Genomic DNA, 14,170 nt, shown 5'->3' on the forward strand with positions numbered 1-14,170 from the left:
GTCATTTTAACTGTTATCACTCAAATTTTCCTTAGAAGTTATTTGAAAGAAGGAAAAGATCCAAGGTAACTACAAACTAATCTTTTAAGTATAGATCCTAGCCAATCTACACTCAGAGAGGGCTCTCTCTTTATGATTTAGCGTTGTTTTGATATGATATTAGGCTAGCTATTAATGCTTAAGGGATTTGTTTTGATTTGTTTGGTGGAATTAAGGAAACAGATGGGCAGAGTAGGTATTTAGGCCATTGGGCTAGGGAGTCAAGTTGGAAAAGTATAACAGGATTTGATTAATCACTGAGGTAAGAGTTCACAAGGCAAGCTAGCACGGCAAGGAAAAATCTGAAAGTCTTAATGAATGAAAATCTTAAACAGGGCCAAGGGCAATGAAGAATCCTTAGCAGGGATCAAGATGAAGAAGGGAAGTTTGGAAAATAGCAAGGGAAATTAAGAATCTTGTACTAGGGGCCAATAGAAGGAATGAATTACAAAAGTTAGGGAGCAATTAAGAATTCCTGAACTTAAGAAATTTAGTAGAAAACATTAAATAAGCAAACAATTAAAACTCAGAGCACTTCAGCTAATTCTGATGATATTATTCCTCGTTTGCTTTTAAGAATTATAAGAAAACACATGATATTTCATAACATAAAGGAAAACAAAATTCAAACTTAGAGAAATGATACTTATTTGTTTCCCACAGTGCACATGAATCGAGTGAAATGTCCTCAGCTTTACTTAATCCCGTAAACCAGTCCAACCTTGATTACAATAACTCCTTTAGCTCATTACAAAAGTCTACAGAAATGCTTTTTATTCCACCCTAATTACTTCAACTTTGGAAGTATTTATACAAAATTTGATACAAAATATCTCATAACTACATGAGAATTAATCTAGGAAACAAAAAATATCTTCAACACGAAGATAGAGATAGATGGAAAACAGAGTGTTTGTTGTCCCTTTATTTATGAATGTGCTGGATACTGGGACTTTGATTTGCCTCTTGCAATTGCCATGGTAGTTATGTGCTGGATTTCACTCTTATCTTCACCTACTGATACTCTTTACCTATACTATTTCATCCTTTCATCCTGTATTACCAGACTTTACCATTAACATAATGAAATTTTTTTACTCCAGTAAGTCAGTAAAATTGGTCCACATTTCGTTATCTAGAAATTTCACCATGATCATATTCCTATAAACTTGATCAGATTCTGTGTACTTAGCAAAATTGGGTTTGCTGGTGAATAGATGTTTAACTTCATGTTCTATGTAAAATAGATTCTCCAGGCTATCATAAAGTACCTTTCTATAGGTAATGCTTTTACTACTGAAGAACTTGTTTGACTCTTGGCCTGTTTCTCTAATTTCTCGATATAGTCATCCTGTGTCATTAAATTGTCATGTATAACCATTGGACTAGGAAGGCCTTTCTCTCTCAAAATTCCATACTTCAACATGAAGCTATCTATATCTGCCTGAATACTCTGACACCTTTTCTCTAAGTTAAGCATTAAGTTCCTTTTAGTAAGAACTTTATTTATTTCAATGATAGTAGCTGTTCTGTCTTCAATCTCCAACTCATCTAGTTGGTACCTGTTCCTACTGTTCAAAAAATCAATTAACTGATTTGCCTCTTCAGGCTTATCTCCCAGTTCTTCTTTAGTCTTCTGTATAGCTGCTACAACTATTTTTATTAATTCAGTCTGTTCAAAAATTACCTGGATAGAAGGCCAAATATCATTGATGGAATCAATGATATTGTCCCACAAAATATTTCTCATGTCTCCCAGTGGTTTTTCTAATGTCAAGTCGTTCTCCAGGACTCTGATTCTTTCCTCCATCCTTTTGTTTTTTCTTTCTTCTTCTTTGTTCTGAATTTGTTCAAGTTCATAGTTTTTTTCCATACTTTATATTTGTTCTTTGATCTTTTTAAAATATGTCGCTTGGATACTCATTTGTTCCATGGCTTTAATTATCTCATCTATTTTTTCTGCTAAGGTCCCTGCACTGTTTGATGTACCTGTAGTTGGAATAGTCTCTGCTACTGGCAATGTTGTCACTGGTGGAAGTGTTGGTGCTAAAGAAGCTCCCAGAGTGGATGGTACTACTATAGAAACTATGGGTATGACAGTCTGAGGGGTAGTGGCTAGCTCACTCTGCTTAGACTATATTTCTTTTTCCAATTCCTTTTCAGTTTCTTTCAACGATCATTTAACTTAAGGACTAGGTCCATAAGTTCTTCCTATTTTTGTTTCTTTATGACTTCTGCAGTTTGAGGATGGTGGAGAGGAGGGATCTTGAGCTACTTCTTTAGTGCGGCTATATCATCATTCTTATTTTTAATCAATTTTTCAGTTGCTTTGACATCTTTGGGATCATGTCCCAATTCTATCACCAAGTCTTCTAGATTTTTTATCTTGGTGTCTTTAGCCTAAGAGGAGGCCTTTTCCAGTTGCAATTGGGCAGTGGTATTGTGTAATGAGTTTTGCAATTGATGTGTTGTGATGGCCTTATTAGTCAATTTAGAATAGACCATTTCACCAATCTGCTTGTGCAGTTCTATTTGGTCAATAGGATGGATATCCTTTGCCAAAACTTCAAAATTAGTCTTTAAATAATCAACCATGGATCTTGGCTGTTGCACAGTTGGCTTGAGGAAGCTCATCTACATTTTTCCTTCCTTTATGTCAAAAGCTCACATAAGCTTGGTCTGCTTAGTTGGAGCCATTTTGAGGTAGTGAGCATAGTTTTGAGCTTTCAATTTCTCATTCATTGCTTTAATTTTTGTGTACTTTCCTTTAATGTCCAGACTCTTTTCAGAGGGAGCTCTAAAAGAAGATACCTCTGTGCTCTGTTGCCTTTCCAATGCTTGTATCTGTGAGACATATGGTGTGCCTCCTGTTGGAATGGTTGGCCTGCTGTCACTCCTTTCGGCTGTTGAGTTTCCTGTTGTTTCCTCATTGTACTCCTCCTCTGCATATGGGTTTAACCTTTGCCTTTTAACAAAAGTTTGATCAATAGGCATAGTAGAAGGAGTGGCTTCATCTCGAATTCTCTTTAAATTTTTCTCCTCATTTAGAGGAGTCTGCAAAGTAGGAGGTTTGCTCATGATTTGTTCAGGTTGAACAAGCTCCTATGAAATTTCAGGTTGCTCTCACTCTTCTTATTGTTTTGAATCTTCTGTTGGTTCTAAGGTTCCTTGTTGTTCTGATGGCCATGTGCTATGCTCCTGTGACTGCTTTTGTGATGAAGTTTCTCCAAACACCTGTACAAACAAATCTTCATCAAACCTTCTTTATAAGTCCACCATTACATTGTCAACTTCAACTTGTGTGCTATCTTGATTTATCAGAGTGCCTTCCACCCATTCTAATTGATTGGCATATTGTTCAATTTCTAGGATCCTATGGTGGGTATAAGGAGATAGCTTATGTTTCTGCCTTCTATTACAAATGAATCCATGAGTGTCATAGGCCCATGTGAAACTTTGTTTTAATTTTAATCTTTGGAGGATTTCATTTGCCTCCTTTCCTGCTTCTCTGTTATTGAAAATAAATGGTCCTAGATGATCCTTTATTCTTAGTTGAGCCTTCTTCTTGGTTTTGACAAAGTGAATCTCATCAGAATTGATCATTTTCCTGTAGTACTCCAGAGTAAATAATCACATGGGGAGGTATCTAGGTCACTTGTAAGGAGGAAGCTCACACCCATAAATTCTAATTTCAGTATGGTTTTGGTACAAGTACCAATCCCCTACTTTGTATTGTTTGGATAGCTGGAGAACCCTCTTAATGTCTAGACTAATTCTAGGAGGGCGACTTCCTAATAACATTGTAGTGACTGGATGTACAAATAGGTCAATAAAATCTGTGTATGGATGGTGAGAATAACAAGACTTGTGGAATAGGGTATTCCAGAAGGTGACAAATCTAGGATTCCCTCTAGTATCAAGCTTTTGGACAGGGAAGGGAAACTTATCAGTTTGGTAGTAGAGAAACAAATGATACAGGACTGATGAATACTTGAACACCCTCTCATTTTCAAGTCTCATAAACTGATCATGCATTTTATCTGTGATGAATTTTTCATAATCAAACTTGACTGCATGGGGTTGACTGAGGGTAAAAATAGACATGCCAACAAAAATAGTCTCATCTACATACTCATTACTGGTAAACCTAAAATGCATGATAGCATTGTTGTGATATCTTTGCCTAGACCACAAAAGAAGGCTGACATGTAAGGAGGAGGCTCCTTTGGCATGTGTTTTCCTTCAGAAATGAAAGGCTGGAGGATTTGAGTAATCCTGGAACTAGACGGCTTGGAGAATCTTTCAAGCAAATCAGTAATGGACAGGGGGGTGAGGTTTTGACCAGGCTGCAACTGTAACATCTCCTTTATGGACTCAGCTGTAATGGTGAATAGGATTTTCTGGTTTGGGGACATTATAGCTTTCATAATAGGGTCATAGTTTGCATGGCAGTAATGAATAATTTCCGGGAAGACATGAACACTGGGGAATTGATACTTCAACATATTTGATTCCCAGAGACCTATCTTATCTGCATGGTTCAAGTAGATATCTCGGTATTTGCAATGCAATTTCAAAGGGGTTTTGTCAAAGATGAGGTCTTTTATTTGGAATTCTTTGTTGGCCAGGGGAAGATGGTCTAAATCTCTGTGAAGAGTGGTAACTGGTATGACAATTAAGGAGACTGGGGCGTCCATACGTGGTTCTTGTGGATTCGAAGACGAGGGCAAGTAATTTTTGGGTAATTATGGAAAAATGGGTTGTCTCAGAGCATGTCAAGGCTATAAAACGACTTAATTTCCCTAAATTACTTAATTATTACAACAATTTAGTTTTGGTTTAGTATGGAAAATAGGGTTTCTTAGTTGAAATAGGGTAAATACCTGGATATGGTTGCATGGAGAGACAAATGGCTCTGGTGCACTTGTTTGCATGGAGCGCACAGGTTTGCAATGGCAATCTGGAGTTCAACGGCTTCTGTAGGTTGACAGTTGAAAGCAAGGTGATGACTCAAACATACTCTGAGTGTGCAAGTAGAAAAAAAGGTTCTTTTCTTAGTAAAACAAAAATAATAAATATTTTTGGGTTTATTGGCAAAGTTAATGCTTTTGGCGTGTATAATGGAAATGAGACAATTGGTGGCAATTGATGGAAGTGATGTTTTGTCGTTTAGCCAAGGTGCTAAGCGGAGGAAATAAGCGGAATCTATCGCACCGCTTATGAGGGTATGGTAGTATTGGGAGAGGTCCATCTAATGCCATTCATCGGGCGACACGTAGCAGCAGGGTGTACAGTAAAACTGCTCACATCGAGCGGGTAATGTTCGGCATCGGAGGCCACCCGATATGAGCGTCAACCGTTAGATCTGAAGGGGTTAGATCTTATGGTGGTCAGGGAAGGGACTTGCTCAGGATTCAATGGAGGGGCCCGATAGGATAATAACTATGGATTTAGGGAGATTAATGACGTCGGGGGCTATGTGATTGGAGGAAGGCTCTTATTTAATCATAGGTTGATTAATTAATTCCTTTTTAATGCAGCGGAGGGTTATAGGTCTTAATTGATCGCAGATAGATTAATTAATCTATCTAATTTTTCCATTATTCAGGTTTATATTTCAAACCGGAGTAGGTTATTAATATAAGGGATTTTAATAAAATATACGGGGATGGGGTGTATTTCCGAGAGTTAACTATACTAAATTAATGTTAATATGAAATTGAAACGAGGATAAGAATGCACTAAGTAAAATGTTTTGAAATATATTCGCATTTTCGCATTTAAACATTATAACATAGGCTTAGGTGCATTTTGTGGGTTTTTTGTGAGAAGGAGTTTTGTATGAGGATAATTTATTTTCCTAAGAAAATAGTGATTTTACTCTAGGAAAAGGGGTTTTAGGGGAAATGAGTGAATGATGAAGGGGGTTTTAGCACTTGGAACCTATAAGTCATTAGGCAGAGGGTCCGGTCCCTCCAAAAGTTAGAGAAATGCTTTGAGCCCCTTTGACTTAAGGTTTTAGGCACTTAGATTGTTATTTGTGGGAAATTAGTGAAATTATGGGTAAAAGGAATGAGGAAATTAATAACTTGACTTTGTAAATGTCTCATTGTTATCCATACTTTTGAAAATAAAATGATGATGAAAGTAAATGATATGAGTTTCAACTAATCATTCATCATACACCATTCTGCAACTATTCATCTACTTACCCACCTACACATCCTACCATTTTTTCTACTTTTTATTAGGGTGCACTTAAACTGGAAAACCCTTATCAAACTTTTCTTTTCTTTTACAATGGAAATCTATCTAAGTCTAGCCTTATTACATCCAAGGGCTTAGTAAACTGTTGAGCTCCTTTTATTTACTCTACCTAATCTAATTATCTGCCGAGATTACACTGTTTGGTCAGATTTTATTCTCTATCTATCAACATGAAATTCAAAACATGAAATAGCCAAGTTTACACTATTTGACCATTCATGGATTATGGCAGAAGTGACAAGCTGCACACAACCTTTTATTTTTTTATCAAAGTAAATAGTAGTGGCATTTAGACTTGCACACTTTCTTTTCCTTGGGGTTCATTTTTCATACTTTTTGACCTTTTCTTTTTTATTCTTTTTATCCTTTGATTTTCTTTTAGGATATACCCTCTTTATATTTTATATTTTTTTGAATTTTTTAATATGGAAAACACTTGCAGAAAGCAAAGGTATCAACATATTACCGAGATAAACTAATTCAATCATAAATTATGACACCTATTGGTATAGAAACATAAAAATGGCTCCACTTGGGGATGGCTTTCCCTAGCGAAAAGTCAAGAACTGTAGATTAATGGCCTTCTGAAAGACTGTGATTTTATTCTGCAATTTGTCCTTTATTCTGCTATTTTATTGATATTTATGACAGTGACACTTTTGAAGCTTAGGGCCTTCTCTTTGGGCTTCAACTAAAAAAATTTACCATCCAACCCATTCTAAACATTATGAAGGATATAATATGTACAATTGAAATTGGTAAAATTAGTGGCTTGGCTCAATATAGTGCTTCAACATTCGACCATTGACTAGTCCTCCTTCTCCCTTTTCACCATTCAATTCTTTAAGAAAGTAAGCAGTATTACCTCTGAAGGAATATATAATGTATGGACCTTTCCACAGGAAGTCAACCTTCCCATGTTTCCCTTTATCTTCCCTTTTGGAGTCCCTCTTCAAAACTTTATCACCAAGATAGAAGTCTTCTGCCTTGGTTCTTTTATCAAAAACTTTCTTCAGTTTCTCCTGAAGTACTTGGGCTCTGATGTATACTTCCTCCTTGGTTTGTTGCAGATGAATTTTCTGATTGATTCTCCTTTGAATATCATTGGGCTCAACTTGGGATTCCTGGAGTAGTTTCATCACTGGGATTTGTTAGAGTTCGTCTTGTCAGTCCTCCATCCGAGATCAAAACTCTTTCTGCATTTCATTTTTAGGTGTTGTCACACGGAATCAGTCAAGAGTGCGGACACAACAGACCTTCCTAGAAGTCTAAGACATTCTAATGACAAACAAAACAAACTGGAGCTATCCTTCTCTAAACATGCATTATGATATGAGAAATCAAGTGCTTCATTCTTACCTTTGTCCAAACGCTGTTGTAGAAGTCCAATCTTTGTTGATCTGGATGAGCTCCTCCTTTTCTCCAAAACCTGCAATCACCAACAGTCAAACAATTAAATAGCACCTGATTATAACATAAAACAAAGCATATTCAACATATAGACCAAGGAGTACATGAAATAACCCATAAACAACAAGTTATTGAGAAGAATGGACCAATTTGCATTAAAGGTAATCAAAAGGAACCATTACAACCTGAGCCTTGGTGTTGTGCAAGCTCCTTCCAGGGTCCACAAGAGTCTTCCTCTACTTTGAAAAAGCTCACCCACTTCCAAATAGAACAAGCAAAGATGGCAATCTCTCCTCACAAGCTTCTAAATGGGAGTCCTAATTCCTGCAGCATTTACCCTTAGAAATGTATAGCTTTCAACCTCCCTCCTTCTGGCCCAATGCCTGTATTTATAGTGCTCAAGAGGAAGTTAATCAGGTCCACCATCAATGGGATAGTCCCCTCTTTGGATGGGATCACTCCCTTATTGATGGGATAAGTTCCTCTTTGGTAGGGGTGCATGAACCATCTGGAGGCGCTCAATACACGTCGAACAACCTTCTAGAATGCTCTAGAAATGACCACAAGTAAGTTTTTGAAGATAAAACTTGCGCATTTTAACCTTTTCAGAGGGACGCACCTGCCCCTTTAGATACAGAGCGTCCTTGGACGCAGACCTCATGAACAATAGGTGCGTACCCGCAGGCAAGGTTTGAGAGAACCTGCGTACCCAGAGATAAACACATTTATAAAGACTTTTCTCTCTTTCTTGGAGTTTGACATGGATAGCAGAGGCATAAGACTTGCTTAAGAGGGTAGTATGACTGTTGATAGAGCCATACCAACTGTAAATAGCCATGGTGACATTTTTTAGTGTAACAGATTGCCCCCTAAAGTGTGAAGCCTGGAATAGATTAGGGTTTTGTATTATCTAGGAAGGGTGAAGCGCTTTATCATTTCAAGGATTATCCCGTGGAGAGCCCGGTCAGAACCTGCAATTTTCAACACAAAATACATGTATAAGATTATATCATCACTGAGGTAGGCATTCCCATACTCAGATTAAAACTTTAACTAACAGACTAACTACTCTGATACAGGAATGATTTTGCAGTACATCATAATCATAGACTTTTGTAGACACAGTATGGACGCAGCCATCTGTTTATGATTAGTCTACTTAGATAATGAATACAAAACTCCTCGCAGCCTGGATGGTAAATATTTGATCCAGGGTCTTCATTCCTACTTCTCGAATTGGTACGATTCTAGCCATGCGAATAAATGAGTCGATGTCGAACATGGTAGAAACCACTTGATTACCAGTCGATGATGTGAACTGTTAACAAGCGTGAGAGAGACCACCAGTAATGTCAATGGTTCTCAAAGTACCCAGTACAATCCATGAGATGTGAATGAATGAGTTGATGTCGAACATTTCACGGAATCCTTCGATCGAAAGTCAATGATGGAAACTGACGTCAAAGGCGAGAAATCTGCCATTGATGCATGCAGACTTCAAGGCACTGACGATTTCCAAGTCATCTCTCTAGATAATGTGCTGATGTCGATAGAAAGTGACCCGTTGTAGGCAAGCCCACAACACGAAATCATAAGTTGAAGAAATGTTGCTTTAAGGACTGACTCAGGGATGGTCAAATGGATGACAAGTATTTTGCAGATGAAAGTTTTGTTTGCAGACCTCTTGAACACATAACGACACGACAGATGGTTTGGTGCTAAATAACTCAAAGTTAATCCCCGGAACCCGGCTGAAGACTTTCAAAGTGGTTTGATCAACTGTGAGATAAAGAATTTCCCAACCCAGGTGAATGAAAAGTGTCGTGTTCAAGAGTGGTAGTAAAGCTTCTTCTGAGACAAAAGGTAACAAATAGGCTCATTCTTCTCTCTTTTCCCCCACCATTTCTGGCAAGTACCTCTTTATTTTTAATAAGCTTGAGGAGGATAACATATGCTTGATTATAAGCTCATCCTTTGGATGAGTCCAACCTAGTTTTGATTTGAACCCTAGGAAGGAGTGGTTCGTTCCTGTTTGTAATTGAACAGGTCCTTTACTGTGAAATGTTTAACGAGCCCAGTATAGGAGAAACTCAGCGTTTTTCAATTTTAGAGAGTCTGAAAAACTTAAGAAGACTCCAAGTTGAACTTTTTCGTAGATTTGTGTCCCTCAAGCCCGAAAAAGTATAAAATAATACCTGGGGGAACCGCTTGATCTTGCGACCAAGGAGTACTTTCATGATTAGTGCCTCTGACCTGAAAAGTAAAAAGCGATCAAGGACACGTCGTTTTATTTCGACGGCAATACGGTCAAGTTTAAGGGGAAACGAACGAGTGTAAAACCCGGCAATCTTTTCCTGTTTTTACGGAGTCAGATAAAGAGCTATAAGGGGACCGCCTTTTAATTCCGTTTTAACGAGTGTAAAATAAACGCTCGGCAATCTTTTCATATTTTTGAGGAGTCTGAAAAGGGCATTCAAAAGAGAACTCCAAGGTTTCACTTTTTCATAAGTTTTAACGAGTTCGAAAAAATGATAAAAATGTACTTCATGAGTTTTCTTTCATTTTTTCGTAAGTTATCCTAACGTTTCAGTTCGAAAAAATGATAAAAATGTACTCATATGGCCGACATGCCCCCAGTATAATGATGCAAAGCGAGGTGCATGCCCCCAAAGCAGGCATTTCATTGCATTCAACCAGATGGATGGAATGAAGGTTTACTTTCAATATTTAACTTGAAAAAGGGAGTTGTTTCATTTTTAAGGAGGTTGACACAAGAAAAGAACTATCCTCATACCTGATTCATTTTTTAATGAGGTTGACTCAGTAACAGGAACTATCCTCAAACTTGATTCATTTTTTAACGAGGTTGACTCAGTAACAGGAACTATCCTCATAACCCTACTTTCTACAATCTAACTACATATCCTAAAAATCTAGCTGATTCATTTTTTAATGGGGTTGACTCAGTAAAAGAACTATCCTCATGCTAGCCTGTTTCATTTTTTAACGAGGTTGATACAGGAAAAAACTATCCTCGTACACACTGATTCATTTTTAAACGAGGTTGACACAGTAAAAGGAACTTTCCTCGCAACATCCAATTTCATTTTTTAACGAGGTTGAGACGGGAACAAACTATCCTCGTAATCACTGATCATGGCTTCCAACTGGAAGAAAGACATGTCAATGGACACACCTTGATCATGGCTTCCAAAAAGTCTTCATCAGAAGGAAGAATAGTTCTCTGGAAGGAACACATGTCAAGGGACTCAAAAGGGATAAGAACATCATGTTCAAGTAATCCCATAGAGTTTTCCATGTCAATTACCGGATCTAAATCAACTGTGAGAGGCTCACTTACATCGGTAACTGAAAACATGGGACCAGTTGCCACATAATTAACCCGTGGCAGGGTAGATACCACTTTAGAATCAGGAACATTTAGGGATGCCATATGATTGGTAGTTGAGACAAGACTAGGGAATGAAAGCTGGTCTACAGTCACAATACTGCCATTGTGAGGGAAAGACATCACGCGAAAGAGTGTCGATACGACAGCTTTCATTGCATAAACATAGTCTCGCCCAAGGAGTAAATTGAAATCCAAGGGACCTCGAACTACCATAAGATCAATACAGACAGTTTTACCTTCCAAGGTAATAGAAAACTTAGGAAGGATCCCTAAAGGTTCACTAATGGTTCTGTTAAAAGCTTTCAGATTCTGCGTAATAGGCGCAAGCTGAGGGGAACCCAAAGCTTTCCAAACAGTTGAGGATAAAATAATAACAGAAGCACCTTCATCTACCTGAGTACGATGTATGTCCCTACCACCAGCCTTGACAATGATCTGGAAAGGGATGGAGGAAGGAAGACGAGGTTCTGTCAGTCTATTCCAATCAAAGGAAAAGACCTCAGTGCTTGGAGGGGGTTATGTAGAAACAGGTGAAATGCCCCCCGGCATAGAAGAATCTGATGTAACAAGAAGAACCTGAGCGGTATGAAGTTCACTCACTAAAGGGAAAGTGGGATCGACCGAATGTGAAATTGAATCGACCACTTGATCAACTAATTGATCATCAACCTGAGTGACATGAGTTTCACTCTCCAATGGGAGAGTGTGATCGACTGTACTTGAATTTAGACCAATCACTCCGTCAGTTGACGGTAGGTTGGGAGAAAGTTTACGGTAACCAGTTGGAAATTCTTGCTGTGGAACAGTAAGGTTTTCCAACAATGTTGAGGCTTCATCCATGTGAGGGAAAATGTGAGTTTGATGACTCCCTTTGCATAACTTACAAGGAAACCTAACTTTACCCTTTTTCCCAGGAACCTGACTATCACTGGTTGATGGATCAACGGAAAGTTGATGAGATTTTTCTGACCATACTTCCAAGACCTTTGGAATACCAGGGCAATTGACAAGGAAGTGGTCACCCTTACAAAGCCTGCAAGGGTATTTGGGTTTACGATGCATGTCGGAATTTTCCTCAACACAACTAACACTTACAGCCATGGTTGGTTGGTTGACTTCTTTCTTATCTTGCTTCTTCTTCTTCTTCTTCTTCTTCCCTTTCTTCTTCTTCTTAGCCTCCTGGTTACTAGCATCAAGGCTTTTACCAGGCGAAGAGGAAGAAATGGAGGAAGAAAAATTAGGCGAAGAAGGTAAAGGGTCAACAGAAGGTTGGTGATGTTGAGATGGTGAACTCTGTTGAAGTGAAGCATCCGGTTGAGATGGAACAATTGGAGTACTTTGGGCCAACGAAGTTGAAAATAACCATATCGGTAATCCTATTGTAAATCCAGGTAATGACAAAGTAGCCATATAAGGAGGACCAACATTTCCAAAGTAAGGAAAAGTACTAGGATTCTCATTGGGAGGGGTTCCTAGGTTGATAAATTCCGGAACATTTGCCATTATATTCAACTTCAGTGAATTTTATTAACAATTTAAAACTAAAATTAACAATTCACAATGCACACCTAGCAATTAAAATTCACAATTCACACCTATGGTCTCTAAAAGTAAAAACAAACAAATTAACACGCGCTATCAAATCTAGGAGTCAAACCACACACAAACAGTAAGCTCTCCGGACCGAAAACACTAGTTGGTGATGAAGCCCAACCTCGCAGAATCCAGTACAGAAATAGTGGGTGGAACAGTTACCCCGGCAACCTGCTTAATGAATAGACTGGACCAAGTTCCTCCACTTTAACCGTCTCGAGTGAAGTGAACCCCCCAGAAAATCCAAGTGAGTATAACCGACGTCTGCTCCAGGTACAGTGGGATCTTCCCTCCACCGTCACCTTGGGTAGAATCCTAAGATAATGGTCACTAAGGTTACCAACAACAACAAATGCACCTGGGGGAACAGTCTACACTCCGACAGCACGCAAGGGCAGAGTATCAAGCTCAATCCCCTTGCCGGCTCCTTGACAATAATCCAAGGTTTACCGACAAGTGACCCCTGGCTCCTCGACAATGGTTAATCCGAGGTTTACCGTTTGTAATACGTGCGTGTCTGGCGTCGTTCCCAACGAGGGAGGATTGATCCCCTCACTGGTTCGGACACGAGCTCGTGCTTCTCCTTTAAGAGGAGCTTTCCCAGAGTACAAATGAAACAGTTGGATTTATCCTACCACAAGATAAGCTACTTGTTTGGTTTTGCTGTCTTGGAGAGTTAATTACTCTCCTACTCCAAGACACTAGCCTAAGCTATGTTGGTGTATCAGAGCCCTAGAAATGTAAAAATTACTAGATGAATTTTAATTAAGCGCTGTGTTATTAAGGCTGTTTTTACTCAAATGGGTAAATGGATACGAAACCAATGGTGTTATGACCCGACTCAACTGAATGCAATCGAATATGATAATGCAATCCTTTCAATTCGATGAATCCTAACTAAAGTAAGGAGAGAGTTTCCATTCACTTCCAACAATGCAAAAATTGATCACTAAGAGAAAATATAACAGATTCTCTAATGCACTAATTTTATCAAGAAAAACTAATGCAAATCAATTCCAAACCAATTTTTTTATTTTTGTTTTTGTGTAAATTCAAATCAAAGAAAGCTGATCTAAATCTACGATTGATTTTTCAGAATGTAAACTATGCAATGGTAATCGAAGCACAATTCACTTGAAAAGTATGCAAATGTAATCTATGCACATTTTTCATTCATATTCTGAAAGTGAGAATTCTAATTATGCAAATGTGATCTATGCAAGAGAATCCTCAAACACAAGATGATTCTAATGTGATCTAAGAACCAATCAAGTGCAAGTCGAGAAAATTGGGTGAGAGTTCCAAAGATCAAAAATAAAAATACTCAAAGGCGATTAACACTCATACACAATTTAGCCCCCCCCTCGGCGAATGAGGGGAAAATTTTTTTGCAAAAACAAAAGCAAAAAGATGCAAAATTGTGAAAAGACTGAGAGAAACCTCCAAGTA

General features: G+C 38.2%; 1 protein-coding gene across 1 annotated transcript in view; it reads right to left on the reverse strand.

Moving 5' to 3' along the window:
- Nucleotides 1-2,703: 2,703 nt before the first annotated feature.
- The window catches only part of LOC149145530 (uncharacterized), a 46,596-nt gene continuing 35,129 nt past the window's right edge, over nt 2,704-14,170 (reverse strand). The window contains exon 5 of the mRNA XM_089452488.1: nt 2,704-3,004. Within this exon, the coding sequence (XP_089308614.1) occupies nt 2,704-3,004 (301 nt within the window). The remainder of the gene's footprint in view (nt 3,005-14,170) is intronic.

Source organism: Pinus tabuliformis, chromosome X (genome assembly GCF_031772625.1).
Source record: "Pinus tabuliformis cultivar Carrire ecotype Pingquan chromosome X, CPIR1, whole genome shotgun sequence".
NCBI classification, from domain to species: domain Eukaryota; kingdom Viridiplantae; phylum Streptophyta; class Pinopsida; order Pinales; family Pinaceae; genus Pinus; species Pinus tabuliformis.